General features: G+C 48.4%; 1 protein-coding gene across 2 annotated transcripts in view; it reads left to right on the forward strand.

The window, feature by feature from the left end:
- Positions 1-16,369, forward strand: part of ECPAS (Ecm29 proteasome adaptor and scaffold) — a 3,148,361-nt gene that overhangs the window by 492,031 nt on the left and 2,639,961 nt on the right. For both annotated transcript variants that reach the window (XM_069630810.1, XM_069630809.1), the window contains exon 10: positions 11,575-11,660. In XM_069630810.1, the coding sequence (XP_069486911.1) occupies positions 11,575-11,660 (86 nt within the window). The remainder of the gene's footprint in view (positions 1-11,574; positions 11,661-16,369) is intronic.

The following is a 16,369-nucleotide window of genomic DNA, read 5'->3' on the forward strand; positions in this document are numbered from 1 at the left end:
TACGGGAAGGATACATACCTGATCGGTGGAAGGATACATACCTGGAACTTCTTCCAAAGCTATTTAAACCACGCCCGATCAGCAACTCACGCTTCCGTTGTTCTGCTCCTTGCAGCTGGACGCTCACCGTGTCAGGTCCTGCATCTGGACTTCAGCCACGCCTGTCAGCATCCTGGGTCACCTGCTAAGAGAGAATTGGAGAGAAAGAAGACCTTACCTGCTAAAGCTGCATCACGGAGACTTCACACCGACGATCCTGAAAGGGAAGACATCATTTTAAAAGCATTTCGCTTCGATTGCTACAGCGCTGCATTTCACTCACCTTTCCTGGGCACCTCCATCTTCAGCAGCGATCATCCGGATCCGCAGCCACTTCCCAGAGCCTAGAGAGAAAAAGACAAGAACACAAGGTGAGAGAAGGAAGGGAATAGGAAAAGCTCAGTTTCCTTCTAAGACTTACCTGTTGGGTCATTCCCATTTCATTTCGGGTCCTGCCGCTTCCTGGCATTCCGGACCCCGGCCCCTATGGGGAAAAAAGACAAAGACATTGAATGAGCGAATGCAAAGACATTACCCGAACGCTCATCCAGAACCTACCTGTCATTTACTGGAACTGCACGTTTCACTTCGGGTCGGCGCCATATCTCCGGCATTCCGAACCCCGGCCCCTAAGGGGAAAAAAGACATAAGCGATTAGCGCTTGCTGTTGCTGCAATAAGACAATGAACATTATTATAAGGCTTGAACTTTTGAACTTGCTACAGAACTCTTACAGCGCCTTACCTGAATAGTCAAGCTTATTTGAACTCCCATCAAACCTCAATCCAGTGAAGTAACTGGGTTTCAGCGCGCCCCTGCATCAGAAGCAGGATGGAGAACTCACCCTTCCAGACCCTATGGTGAGACTTCACGGGGAATCGTGGAAGGGTATCGAGGAGGGTTGGAAGGGAGTGGGAGGCTTGAGCATTATTCCGTCAGTAGGTAATACTCCCTTTTCACGCACAGGGGAATATTCCTGCGAGCCAGAAAAGCCAGAGTAGAGGGGCCCTTCCTGTCCATCATCAGAGTTCTGCGCTTCACCATTGAAGAGGCATCAGCACTCGAAGCCAGACCTGCGCCTCCGTGAGAATCAGGTGAGCGTGACAGATTGCGAAGCCTACCCACAATTTCCCACCCGGGCGCTATGGAGACTTCCGAGACAGATCAGCGGGCCCAGCTTTTGGGGGAATTACGGGCAGAAGTGCACTCAGCCCGCCAGGAGACTAACGCTCTCAAAAGAGAACTGATCCTATCCAAGGAAAGAACTGATGACCTGGCCAAACTTGAAATGCAAATAGTTCATTAATTAAAACAGAAAAGGAAAAAAGACAAAAACTAAAAATTACACATCTATATAGGGAGGAAAGTTTGAGACCAGAGAGATTATGTGTCTAGATTTGAGAGAATGTCTCTCACAAAGTTCAACAGTGCCAAAGTCAGAGATACTTTTCCTCCCCATCTTAAAATGGTCCACCTCTCGTGCGAAGGGAACATTCCTTAGCACCTTATCTATGTGTTTCTATTCATGAACCGAGGGTCAGACAGTTCTGAGGCAGAAAATACCAGTATCTGTGAAGGAGTACCGCTAAAAGAATATAATTCATGCTTAACTGCCTTTCGCTACAGTGCTTGCAAGACAGGCCGGCACCTGGGCCGCTGATTAGATGCAGTTTCTGCTCGCCTCCAAGGACTTTGTGAGGGAGGAAAACAACGTATTTCTGTATTGTTTGCCATTCCTGTCTGTGTCAGACTTTCAGCATGCAGGCCGTGGCCTCGCCATGTATGTGCTAGAAGCATAGAATACATTTTGCAAAGCATTTTACAGAAAGAAAAAAGCAAATGGTGGATATTTCACAAAATGAAAGCCCTTTGGTTCCATTGACGATTCTGTGTTTGCGATGTATGTCATATGATGCGATTGGTTTCTGGCCAACATAATATACATACTATACATACTATAGGGTCATTTCTGGACTAACAGCCTGATGTGTGCTTGGCAGGACGGTGCAGCCATTTTTTTGTTGTTGCTGCAAAACGCAGTTTTGAGGCCATGGCGCTCACAGGAGCCAGCGCTGCCATTTTGCTGTATCTGCGCAACTCCAGCTTGGTGATGTGGAGAAATACTGTTGAGTGGGTCAATATATCCCACACAACTCACAAGTCTAATCAGCTTGTGGCCCTACATTTGATTCTTCTTTTCTTCAAAGACTTCTAAAACATTGTGCAAAGACTTTTCTACTTATCTAGCAGAAGTGCTTCAGCCCATTTAAAACTTTTGCCTATTGACTTTGGCTTAACCTGTTATACTGAATTACTCTGATTTGGGGATGCAAAAGTATTTGCCTGTTTAAGAATATTTGTGGTGTCTTGGTCTAATAACCTTTTACTTTTACCAACTTCTAAGAGTATTCTAAATGCAAACAGCAAGATATTAATGTCCCCAGCACTCTAGCTATTAGTCCCCTGAGGGTGTAGGTTGTGACTGTGGGCCATCCCAAAACGGTCTTTACTGATTTAGAAACTGAGTGTACAGTTTTTTTAAAGTGTATTTGTGTGTTGCTTTTTTATACTGCTCCCTTCTGAAGAAGGCCTATCCTAACTGACTGATAATTAATAATTGTTTATTCATGAAACCTTGTGTGTAAGTGTTTATTTGAATACTTGTCACTGTGAATCTCTGTAACTCCCCTACAGCTCACATTGACCCCTCTTGAGATCAGCCTGGCTGCTCAGCCACACTACCAACCTGTGTAGTACAGACTTATACCAAAGGTTGGGTTGCCAGGAGGCCAAGGTTATTGTAGTGCACCCTAAGGGTACTGCATACAATCTTGCCTAACATTTATGAAGACCAAACGCACAAGGAGTGCTTCTCCCAGAATCCATCTCTATAACCGAGGGAAAATCGAGAGTGGATCTAGAAAACTGTATTGTGGATCCAATGGCAAGAAGCCCATGGGAAAACCCTAAGCAACCCACAGAATTAACTTCCTTAAAGGGAACAGTTATGAGAGGCCTATGCCTTTAGCCGGTTTACCCACCAGGGTGACAGATGCGCAACTAATCTTCAGATGAGTAAACGGGACTCCTTCTTCTTTAGGTCAACTCATGTTTTATCCATATCTGCACTCTATTGGAAAGATAGTCTCCTTCAGCTGAAGTCTCAATTGAAATAAGTGGGAGACACCCATACCACACAAAATACATGAGTTTTCTTTCACACTCGCAGTCTCACAAAAGGCCTTAACACAACTAATCTGAGTACAAGGGACAGCCAGAACAGGCTCCAAGAAAGGGAAATTCTGTAGCCAGCTGAGTCAAGATACCCGCACCATCAGAGCAGCTTGCAGCCACACACAAGCACTCCAGAAGGGTAGTTGACATTTTAAAGACTTTTGTCCCAGACTCTGAACCACAAAGCATCCCTGCCACTAAGCATGCTTAGAGACCTGTCCTTTCCAGCCACTTGAAGAAAAGCTATTTTGTCCAGGTCCTATAGAAAGGCCAGCTCCCATCTCATATGATGAATCAAGGGATTGAGTCACTTCTTTCCAGAGGGGAGTCTCTCCGTGTGAGGCTAGGTAGGTGAGCTCACTACACAACATTCCCCCTAGGGGTGGCGGTAAGTGGAACCTCCTCTGTTGGAAACATAGATCAGTGGGGAAGAGTAGGAACCATGGAGTAATGGAAAATGATTCTCCGCTGGGGCCGACCCAGAAAGATTGTATACAAATTGAAGAAGGACCTGCAGAAAAGGGAAGCCAACGCTGAGCAGGTGTAGCCTGGAAATTCGAACATGGGAGTGAGAAACCTGTGGAAACGGGCTGGTCCTCGGTCGAGAGGACGTGGGGAACTAGAAGGAAAAGCTGTTCAGGAGACGACAGCGAGCTGACTCACTTGAATTTCTGGAAGATCCTGGTGGTGGTGTGAAGTCGAGGAAGTGGACCGTGCAGTCTGCAAATGACAGCGAGACCGCCGAGCAGAGGGCTCACAGGAGCTGCAGAGGAGCACAGAAAGCTGAAGAGATAAACACTGGGAGTATTTACCAGCCCGAAGTAAGCCTGTGACCCCAGGAAGAACTGGTGACGCTGACCATCAAGATAAAGGTAACTGTAGCAGTGGGGGAACCCGGGAGGGCACCGGGGCATAGAAAAGGCAATAACGAAAGTCAAGAATACTAGGGGAGTCATCTCCCTAGTCTCAGTATTTGGGGAAACCCCTAAAACAAGTCCAGTAGACTTCGGGAGTCATCTCCCTCATCTACGTAGCCGGAAAACCAGTAAAGCAAATCAAGATTACTAAGGGAGGCATCTCTCTCTTCCCAATAATAGTTATGTAAATAAAGTCTGCCAAGAGGACTACGGGATTTGTGGCAATTGTTCCAGTAGTGGGAATGAGTGTATAATAAACACAAGAGCATTGGAGGAAGGTACCCTGGTTGCAGGTCCCATTAGAAGAAAAGACTGTGATTATCAGGAGGAACAGTTGGAAGCAACAGAATGGCTAAAACTTGTGGAGACTGGAAAAGAAAGAAAGACACTAACCGACATCCAGTGGGGAAAGGAGCAAGATCCTGACTTAGTGAAACACAGGACAAAGAGATCAAAATGTCAATGAACTTTTAAGAGAGGCTGGAAGAGTCCCCTTAAGGAACTACAGGGGTTCATTAAGTATATTACAAGGATCTATACAAAGCGTAAGGGGTCAAGAGTAAGACTCAGACACAATGGTATGTTTGTTAGATGCTATAGACTTTTATTTCCAGAAAGTAATACGAAGGGTTGGAGAAAATACCATATATCCGTTAATCTAAGAGGGGTTTCCCTGCCTCAACAAAACTAAGGACCGCCTGTGACAGGATGTTTAAACAAAAGAGCATTCTCTGTCCTGTGTCCGAAAATCCTAATCTAACCCTTACACTTATGAGACAAGTATAGTATCAAGAGATGGAACAGACAACTCGATTGTAGTTCGAAAATCCTTATTTTTCTGATCAGGATGGTGTACCGCCTAACTTGCAATAGCTCTAAAGTGGGAATGCTCCCTACCAGAAAGTAACCTAAGGGAAGTCCAAGTCTGTTAGTCCAAAATAAAATACTGTCTGTCAAAACCTATGCGTGCCCTCACTTCTATAGAAAACAATGTGTATGGGATTTGGCAAACTCAAGTGTTCCAAGTAAAAATAGTGTGGAAATGGAGCTCTCGTGTAGCTCCCTTGCCCAAGTTCAAGGCACTCAGGATTACAATGTTCCACAGGCTTCTCAGGATACACTTGTCAAAGGTCGACATTACCTTATTTCTCACAAGTTCTTTGGGTTCCCTTTCCCGAACTCGGAGCCCTCTGGTCCACACTCTTCAATTGGTTTCTCAGGCTTCTCCTGCCCAAGTTCAAACTCCCAAAGTTCATTTTTCAAACACAAACACCAATGTTGAACTTGTCAGTTCCACTTTTTAAAACCCGAGTTTGACTTATTTCTGTAGGGGTTCCCTTCCCCATATTCAATGACTCCCCTTGGTTCATTCAATTTCAACTTGTCTCACAGTTCACTTATTCAATGGGGCCTCCCCTGGTCCTGGAGCAGTTGTCAGACTGCACAGTCCACCCATTACAGGTCGCGCAACCAGGTGCCCTGGGTTTAGCTGTGCCCTCTTGCTAAAGTTCATTAGGCAAAATAAGATTCTCTTTCAACGTTCACTTTCTTTATAAATTACTGTTTCTTCGTATTTTCTTTACTGGGTTTTTGTGGTTCTCCTGGGTAACTCTCCCTGCCTGGAATCCTTCTCAGTTTATATTTCTTTATGGTGGGGTCAATGCGGCCCTCCTGGATCACTCTCCCACTTGGTGGCCACCCTAATGCTTAATTATTATTCATAGTTTTTCTTGGGGATTATGCTCACACTTCATCTTTTTGTATAACTCCCCTTTCTCGCAATGGCGGTTTGCTCACACTTCACGGCTTCACACAGCTCCCCTTTTTCTAAAGGTCTTCCTTCTTGATACAGAGGCTGTTTACTTTAAAGTACGTTTCACATGGAGACTTTTGAAAACGTCCCTTTCCTTCTTTGAAGGAACGCGAGCACTCTGATACAATCTATACTTTAAAACTGGATAGAATAGGAGTTCTTCCTCTAGCACTCGCAATCAGTCACACAGGGCTTTTTCTGCTTCTCACACTCACCGTCTCCCCTTTGAAGACCTTCCTTTCTATTGTGCTTGCCATAAACTTTGCAAAATGCCTCTAGGGGTTCTTATTCTAACCCTCAGGCCCTCCAACGCTATCACAGTGCCACAGGAGGGCAAGCACTCCTCTTGGTGGGTGGAAGAACGGCCCCTCAGCTGGCCGCTTTCCTCTGCATCGCCTGCCAGGACCAACAGCCTTCCTAGTCCTCAGGGTGTGGGCACTTTCCAGGCTACAGCACTGCACACAAGGGCTCCCCTCAGAGTCTTGCTTCCTTTCAGAGTCTCTTCTGGCTTCACATCTTCTTCTGTCACTCCCAGGACTTCTACTGCTGTTGCTGCTTTTTTCCTCCTTTTTGTACACATGTGACTGCTTAATGAGTTGCAGGTGGGCATACTTATTTTCAATTGCCTGACCTTGCCTGCCCTTGTTATTGGGACATCTCCATTGAGTATGCTGGTGTGACTGTTTGCATCATCTTCGTCCCAGTACCCTAGTGGTTTTTCAGATAGGAAGTCTGTATTCCTCGTAGCTCACTCTTCTCGGTACTATAATGGTGTTTTCCAAAGGCAGTATACATTACTCTTGGCGACCTCTTCTTCACAGTACTTTACTTCTATTCTTACGCCTGGGTTGTTTCCCTTGCAGAATATTGTTTCACTCCTCACTCCTGGTTTACTCTCTTGCCAGGATATTACTTTGCTTCTCACCATTGGATTACTACCTTGCCAAGTGTCACTTTACTTCTCACTCCTGGTTTACTATCCTGCCAGGCTACTGCTCCACTTCCCACTCCTGGTATACTGTTGTGCCAGGATATCACTTTGCCCCTGGTCACCAGGCAGCAGGCTGCTTTGGATTTGGTTCTTCCTCACACCATCTGATTGAGCCTTCACGCTGTGATTCAGAAGCTTCTCACTTCTGGCATCTTCTCGGCATTCGTACACGTTGCCGACAACCTCAAGCTCTGCCACATTCTCTCTCCATTGCTATCAGCTGTGGCTGTTAAAAATTTCCCGGCATTAGTCAAAAGCTTCCAAAGACTAGAGTGCAGCATTGGCTTACTGCTTCTAGGCATTTTCATTGCTCCATTTCTCTTCCTCGTCTCAGTACTTACAAGGGGTGAGGGGAAGACAACAAGTCATTTGACTGGAAAAGCCTGGGGTTTCTTCCTATACATTAGAGTGGGCCATACAAGTGTGTTGTATAGGTGCATGTGTATCATGAGGATTTATGATTGACAGATTATGTTGATCTATGATGTTCCTACATCTCTGGAGTTTGGCTTCCCCCATGTGATCCTAGCACAGACAGCCACCCCCAGGGTCAGTGTCATGTAGCTTCTTCCTTTCCCTGGCCACATAAGAGAAGCTTCCCTTCAGAGAGTCGGTGGCGATATTGCTAGATTCGTCACAGAAAATAAGCTACTTAGGCTGAATAAGCCTGTTCAGGAAAAGGGTGTCCTTCCCCTGGACTCCTTTTTGGTTGCTAAACCTTTTTCTTTAGTGGTAGGGTCTGCATAGGTAGTTATTGGACATAGGATGGACTAGTTTGATTTTGACATCACTGATAATTTCTGTTAGGTTTGAACCCTCCCCCTTTTGTATAGGTTTGAACCCTCCCCATTTTGTATTGGGACAGATAGGCCTTTTTTCTGTTATTGACATAAAGCCTTTGTTAGAAATGTCATCCTTTTGACCACCTCCTTCTCCAACCTACCACAGACAGTAGGGAAATTGAGTCTTGGCTTGCAGAACTGGCAAGTTGAAATATCAGAGTTGGAGAACTGCAGGCTAAGAAGGCACGGACTGTGGAGTGAAGGAGAGGACCATCGGAGTAGTGAAGAGAAAGCAGCCTATATGATCTGGAGGGTAGAGGAAGGTGGAGTGAGCGAGGGAACCTGGAAATTGCAGAAAGGTAAAGAGAAAAAAGTGGAGCAAGGAGGAGATGAGTCTGCCTGATAATGGGACGGAGGGAAAAATAAAACCCTATTAGGGAACAGAAGATGGTGTGGTAAGTCAGACCTAGGAGACAGAGAAGACCTGTTTCAAAGCATAAACAAAGAGGTCTGGGAGCCCCTATACCGAGAATGAACACGGCCCAACAACCTATTTTATGAGAAGGTGCTCACTTGGGAGGGCCTACAACACCTTTTAGCTCACTGTACCTTTCACAGAGGAGTAATAACGATTTGCTTATCAGTCTGGTCCCACCCACTTGGGCAGTCCAGCACCAAAATGCTAGGTAAATCCTGAGTGGAAGCAATTCCATAGAACAAGGTATTTGATCCATGTTTGCTCTCAGTAGAGGAGCTCCCACACTATTGTTTAATCTGTTTAAAAGTATGTCTGCTTTATTTAAAGTAGAGACAATGCCTTTATCTATCCCTATTTCCACAATAACGTTTCCCTATTCTAGAAATTAACAAAAGGGTGCTCGCCAGGATGCCTTACACAAATAAACCTTGTCCTCTGTCCAAACCTATTCTAACCTTTTGACTGACTCCATCACTAATAAAGAAAACAGAACTTAGCCTGCAGAAGTGCGTTCTTGCTCCTCTCTATCCTCCTTCTTGTGTTATGCCTGCTAGTGCTTGTCCCCTCCCAAGTGTGTCTCAAATTTTCCCTTTGGTCTTGTAGGCTTCGGCCTACCTGTGCAATTGAAACAAGTTCCTTAATTTTCTATACAAAAAAGGGGACTCCCGACTCCTTCACCAAAGTCTTGCTTAACTTAGAAAGTTTCTTCTTCAGATGGGATACTTGAATTTGTAGATCCTTAAATTTTGGAAGCAGTGTCCCTTGCTCACCCCTCCAGGGTATTTCAGTTTTATTGTAGGAGTGGATGTTATTGGTCCAGCATGGACCATCTCACTCTACTGGCAGTTTTGACTTGCGTGGTTTCCCACTCTCTGTGATTGGTTTGGGTTCTCTGCCTGGACTGGGCTCTCCGGTCCTTCAGACCTTTTGATCTTGTGGTGGCTCTTATCCACTTGTGGGCTCTTGATTTCAGGTTCATCACTGAACGGTATTTCACTTGCTCTTAGGTCTCTGATACACCCTTGCAGGTTCTGGGTTTCAGGTTCTGCCCTACTGGGTGCTTCACTTTCTGTGTGGTCTCGATTATCCCCTTGTGGGGTCTTGGTTTCAGGTTCACCCCTCATGGGCCTTCTGGTTCACCCCTTCTTGGAGTAGCTTGGAACCCTGCTGTCCTCCTCTCGCTCTCCTTTGTGAGTTCTTTGTCTGGGAAGTCGACTGCTCCGGTAGCTGCAGATCCACATTTCATGCGCCTGTTCCCTCGCTGTGGTGCTCTGTCCAGGTGTCATGGTTTAGCACCCCAGTGCATCATGTTTACAGCAGCTCGATCTCTTTCTGATGGAGACCTGGGCACCCGGGGTTCTACACCTTCCTGGACTCTGCAATGTTCTGCAGGCTCTGGGATTCCACGAACCACTAGATATTCAACATGGTCCTACCGCCAGGGTAGGTTGGCTCACCGCTACAGTGCAGACTTCTGCTGAGCTTGCCCTTGTAGAGTCTCTCGCAGCACCTGGCTGTCTTCTCACAGGTATGGGCCAATTTTGGAAGCAGTGTCCCTTGCTCACCCCTCCAGGGTATTTCAGTTTTATTGTCATACGTTCCTCCCTGAAACAAGAGCTGCAACAGCATTGGTTTAGGGTTTCCGGCCTCAAGTTGGAGTCAGCAGCCAAGTCCAGCACAGCTCGTGTAAATTATGAATGTATCCAGCACCCATGTATCCAACAAATAATTGTTATTAGGGGAGATGTTACATACTATTCACCTGGGGATTCCATGTCCCTTAAGGGGGGGATGGGTTCACCCCATTGAGTCTTGCTTGCACTGTTTTCGTGTAACAGTCTTACCTCCCTCCTTCGAAAGGGGTGGCTGCCCCTTGAGGAGAAGTGACAAATTACTTGGATTTGTCACAGTGGTCACTGGGGCCCTTTCTCCACAAGGAAGAAAAACGGAGGCTCTGATCTGGGAACAGGCAGAAGCAGTGACCCGTGAAAAAGGCAGAAAAGGGAAAGTTAGAAGCTGTATCAAAATAGAAGGTGGAGCAAGAAGAGGCTGTACCCCAGAAGAAGAGGGAACAGAAGGAGGAAAGTTGGAAGCCCTGGCCACAGAAAAAGTGAGTAGAGAAAAGGCCAAAGCCTTGGATAAGGTACCGGCACTAAAAGGAAATGCCAAAGCTCCAGCATTGGAAAAGGTGGAGATACGAAAGGTTAAGGCCCTGACCCAGGGAGAAGACTAGCTGAGAGACTGGTCCGAGCACTAACTAAGAGGAGAATCTTGTAGAGACAAGAAATCCGCGACCCAGCCTTGCATGACAACTGTTTAAACTTTGTTGTATGCATCATTTTTAAATCTTGTTGCATGACTCGCAGTTCAAGCAAGGGGAAAGGGGAAACACCTGAGCTAGAAGAGGGGAAACCAGAGAAGAGCCAAATGGAGAACTATAATAGAGAGGAGCTAATCCAGGGAGTTATGAGCAGAACTATATAATTAGTCATCTTAATTTAAGAGTCTGTTTGAGTCAGGGAATGGCCCAGTGAGGATGATCCAGATAGAGATAACCAGAAACACACACACATTGGTGGGGGTATACCTCAGACACTGGCTGAGACTATAAGCAAAGGAGAGCAAACTGCGGCAAGCCACTTAAGGGCTAAATCCGAGAGTCTGCCAGGAGCCGGAAAAAACAAAAACTGATTGAGGCTGAAACTTTTAGCTAAAGAGGGTGGTCCCGGGCTTGTAGGTTAAAATAAGACAGCCTGACAAGCCAAAAAGAAGTGGTGGCACACATATTTGCTGGTAGGTTTTCCCTCCCATCACATCAAGGAGTCAACCTGTGACCAGAGGCTGAGAATATCTGTGCAGAGTCCTGGTAAAACAAAGAAAGGTGCTGGGTGCAATATCAATTGGTCTGTGTGTATTAGATTAAGGAATCCCAAGAAGTTCACTTTTTAACTAGCACATTACCCCATTTTAAATTCACCATCCTGACACTTTAAGAATAGTAGTTCTAGTTTAAATCATAGGACCGCTCGGTTTTGTCCTAATGCAACCTGCTATGCTTTGCTATGAAATGTGTTGATCTTGATAACTTGTCTGGTGTGTTCTTTGGTCCACTTTGTCACATTACTTTTTCTGAATCTTATCTGGCCTCTGGAATTGAGTTCTGCCGAAAACAATATTTTCGCAAACAGGTTTGGGGGGCTGTATACTGGCATTTCCTGTGGTTGTTTTTTAAGAATGTTTTAGTTGGATCCAGACTGCCTGATAACTTTGGTCCCCTTCAAGATAAGTTAGCATCTGTTTTGTATTTTCTTTATTTTTAGGTGGTGTATGATGGTCTTTTCGGTGGAAGTTCAAATGCCAAATTAAGAACACTGACACTACAGTTTGTACACCATATTTGTATAGTGTAAGTAACACGTATTTTATTCTTTTTGTATTTTTGTTGAATTTGAATTCAGTCATCGGGAAGCTATTCTTGTTTGTTGAACCAGGGAAAACACATTTAAACACATATTTATCCTCAATTTATGGAATTCGACAATGTGCCGGACACTTTTAATCAAAGGGATTTACATTTGTGGTGGGGTTCATAATTTTGCTATGAGGCCAGGGTGGTGAGTCAGCTACCCAAAGGCCCCCTGGGGTTGGTGCACAGAGGGAGGATCTCATGGGGAGAGACTCCCCACCATAAGGAAGAAAATATAGGTAGGCTCTACCACAACACCCAAACTCCAAACCTCTTAACATTATCACATCAAAACCCCCTTCCTAGTACCTCCCTATGTTATACATACAGTTCCCCATTTTTGACTGAGACGTAGAAGATGACTGACAAAATACTGAGTACTGACCAGGCAACTATGGAGATGAGGTGGAACACACAAAACAGTGAAGAAAGGAGGCCAAAAACCATAGCGGTATAAACTTCTCTGGAGCCATATGTCCTAATTTTCCCTAAAAAGTAAGGAAGGACTCTGAGAAAGGGAGAAGTAGCCAATCAGAACACCAGACCGTGGAGCCCGGGAAGTTGGAAGGAGATGCAGAGCCAAATAGATCCCTGATTTAGGAAAACCAGCAATCTCCTTTTTCCAATGATGTCCGAACGGAGTGTTGGAAAACGGGGACCTGAAGGTGGGAAGCAGAACAGAAGGTTTCGGTCCCAGTGTAAAGTCACAGGTCCGCAAGCGGAAAAAACCTGAACGTGGAGACGCCCGTACAACTGAGATATGGAGAGAAGGACCAGAGGAAGAACCAGTGGCGCACCATAGAAAACTGAAAGTAATGGGTACCGCGCAGGGACCGGTGGGGGCTGGAAACCACACTGGAACAAGCCCCTTTACCAAAATAATGAGTGGGAATATCCTCCTCATCACATTACTTGGCAGGCGATTATTGTTAGGGAGAATTCTCTCTTTAAGCTGAATTTCCTAACCTAGTGAGTCCCCCAGCAGCTTTGCTGGATTTCTGGAGTTTGTTTTTTTCTCCTGCCAAGAGTGAGACTCTTTTTCTCCCACTCTTGGACATGATTTATGGTGTTCCTTTGACTGTTAATGTGTTTTATGGGCTATGGGGTCCTTTACTCCATAGGGTCTCATGTGTTTTTACTATGTGTGTTACACAGCACCCTCCGTGCAGTAACACAGGGGTGTCATAGTGACACCCCACCATAGACTCCATACCCTGGGACTGACTGTCTCCCAGGGCATGTAAAGTCACCATTGGCTTTACTAGTCCCAAATTATGAACAGAAACCAGTACAAACCATCATATTGTGGGCGTACTGGTCGGCGCAATTCGATTGCCCCGGGGTCTGTTAGTCGAGGGGGCACGTCTCCGTCCCCCCTGATCGAGTTTTGGCTGGTGGCAGAGGATACTACTTTTTCTCCAGCATGGGGTCTGGCATGGATTCACATGCTCATGAATATTCCCCGTTGTCAGGCTGGGAATCCTCTGTAAAGAAAAAATCAGTATCGGTTTTGTTTCTGATCTGTCTTTCGTAGTAGTAACCAATCACTGATCTCTGCGTCATACTGACCATAGCCAATGACTGCCCTCTACCTAAGCCCCGCCTCTGGCAGCCATCTTCAGTTTTTTACCGCACGTTCAAGTGTTGGGAGTCCTCGTGCTTAGCTCTCGAGCTTTTACTGCGTGTTTCGCACTTTTTCAGGTGAATTTTCAAATTTTTTCGGTTAATCGAGCCTCAAGCTCCACCGTTTCTACTCCCGTTAACGGCTACCCGTTGCAGGATTTTCCTACGCCCCTCAAGGGTGAAGATTTCGTCGAATCAACTTCTTGGAGGATTCCAGAAGATTCGCGGCCTACTTCGAGATGGCCCAGGATGCGAGTTCGTCGCCCGGACCCAAGCTGTTTCACAGCTGCCCTGGTTGCGGGCTGCAGAATTTGTTTAAGGAAGACGAACATTTGCGATGCCTCTACTGTCTTCATGGGGACAAGACTCATGTAGAGAAGGACTGCCAGTTCTGCAAGAACTTGTCGGAGCGGACCATGAGGGACTGTCGATCCCGTGTCGCCAGCTGGTTGGAGAAGGGCTCAACGGGTGAGAAGAAGAAGTAAGGGTCCGAGTGGGCTTCTAAGTCCTGTGCGGGCGCCCCGGCGACAGGGGCCCAACACCAGGCCAAGCGCAGCGAGTCCGCTGGCTCCGGGAGAGCCGAAAGGTCGGGCTCTTCGGTCGGCAGGCAGGGCGCACCTTCCCTGGCACGTCAACCACGAGCCAGCGCTCCGGTTCGGGGAAGAGGAAGTCCGAGACCCCGGGTAAGCTTCGGGAGAAGCCCCGTCCGATCTCGGAAGAGGGGGAGCGAGGCATCGCCCCTCCCCCGAAGGAGAAGGCCCGGGACGCACCTAAGGTGGTGAAGGCCCCTACCCAGCAGGCAAAGGCCTCTATCGAGGCGATCGCAGCGACTCTGGCCAAGCCGGCAGAGACCCCGCCAGCGGAGACTGCCTCCGGGACTAGAGTTTCCCTGCCGCCAAGGAGGGAATCCTCTTTTCAGCCCATCATCGTGGCCACCATGATGGAAGAAGCGAGGGGGGGCACAGTAGCCTCCTCGAACTCGGAGTCAGCCTCGGAGGAGGAACTGACCGAGGCCGTGAGGAACCTCGAAGTCCAATTCGAGAAGATTCGAACCCGTAAGGAAGATCCTCAGGAGATAACCGAGGAAGACGACGATGGCGAGGAAGAGCAGCCTTCCCTTCCGGCGCGGCCGGAACCTAGGCCTCAGGATGGCTCGGCGGCCATTTTGTCTGCGATCCAGTCCTTATTCTCTGAGATAAGGACGAGATTCCCACGGCCCAGGCCGGAGGACCCACAACCTCGCCCGTCGGGAAGTCCTCAGAACAAACGACGGAGGACCCAACCCTCTCCTCCTCTCGCCCCCGTAAGGCCTACAGTTCCCTCCTCCTCCTCCCACGAGTCGGGAGATGACGGTGCGTTGGGCTCGACGACGGGTTCTGAGGGCGACGACGACGGAACGGGTGTCCCGTCTCCCGTCGCACGGGCCTCGCCACCCGACGAGATTGGCTCATTCCACGCCATGATCGCCAGGGCGTCCGAATTGTTCCAGCTCTGCCCGGAGGAGCAGAAAAAGCAAGGTTTCCTCTATCAGCGCCGGGAGGCCAAGAGGAAGACTGTCATCGTGGTGCCTCTAATCGATGACATCTGGGAGGAGGGCCTGTCGGTTCTCAAAAACCCCTCTACGGCACCAGCCAAACGGGACCGGTTCGAGAAGAAGTACCGGGTCCCCGAAACCGCTCCCCTGTGCCTCAGGGCCCAGCCAACGTCAGACTCGGTCGTCTCGGCGCCGGCGAAGAAGAAAGCGGCGGGGTCAGGAGCCTCGACGTCGAATTCCCCGTCGGACGGCGAGGGAAAGAAGTTGGATGCCATGGGGCGGCAGGTCATTTAGTCGGCGGCGACGACGATCAAAGCGGCCAACGCCCTGGCGATCGTGGCCCGTTACGACAGGGAGCTCTGGTTTAAGCTGGCCCCCATATTGAACTTCCTACCGGACGACAAGAGGTCCGAGGCCCTGGAAATACTGCAAGAGGGCGAGGTGGCGTCGGACCACACCATAACAGTGGCAACCGATATTGCCGATACGGGTTCCGCCAGCTGGGCAACGATGTTTGGCTACGACTACGGGGTTGGCTCCGGGCGACCGACTTCCGTCAGGACGTCCAGACCAGGGTGTTGGACATGCCGTTCGACGGCAGCAACTTGTTCGGGAAGGCGGTGGAAGAATCCCTCCAAGCCATAAAAACGGACACGGAGGCGGCCCACGCCCTAGGAGCCCTTCAGAAACGACAGCCCTTTCGGAGCTCCGGAGGCAGACAGGGTGCCTCCAAGGGATCCAGCGGTGGCTCGTCGTCCTACCGCCAGGCGGCACGCTCCTCGTCTCAGGAGGCCTACAGGGGTCGCGGCAAGCAGGGAGCGCCTCGCCGCCGTCGGCAAGGTGGCTAGGGCGGCAAGGCCACCACCTCCAAGCAGGACTGAACCAGCTGAGGTCTCGGGCCCCCACCGAAGCACCCCCGGTGGGAGGCCGGCTGACGAATTTCGTCGGCGTGTGGAAGTCCATCTCCACCGACCGTTGGGTGCTGGATACTCTGGCAAGAGGACACTCTATCGAATTCCTGAAGAAGTGCCCTCACGTTCCAACTGTGGCCAGGAAGGAAAATCACGTCCCACAACTGCTGTTGGAAGTACGGGCGATGCTCAGGAAAGGCGCCATCGAGCTTGTCCCGAAGAGGCTCCGGGGTGTACTCAAGGTACTTCCTCGTCAGGAAGAAGACGGGCGGCTGGCGACCCATCCTGGACCTTCGTCGTTTGAACAAATACATCAGATCACAAATGTTCAGGATGGTCACCCTCCAGCACGTACTGGGACAGCTGGAGGAAGGCGACTTTCTATCGTCGTTGGACCTGGAGGATGCATAGTTCCACGTTCCCATCCTTAAAAGTCACCGAAAGTTCTTCAGGTTCGTCGTCAAGGGATGCCACTACAAATTCAGAGCACTGCCGTTTGGATTGAAGATGGCCCCCAGGGTCTTTACCAAGTGCTTAGCACCAGTGGCGGCGCGGCTGCGCCTGCAGGGGATTCACGTCTA

The sequence above is a fragment of the Ambystoma mexicanum genome, chromosome 6q, assembly GCF_040938575.1.
Source record: "Ambystoma mexicanum isolate Mex_15411 chromosome 6q, UKY_AmexF1_1, whole genome shotgun sequence".
Lineage (NCBI taxonomy): Eukaryota > Metazoa > Chordata > Amphibia > Caudata > Ambystomatidae > Ambystoma > Ambystoma mexicanum.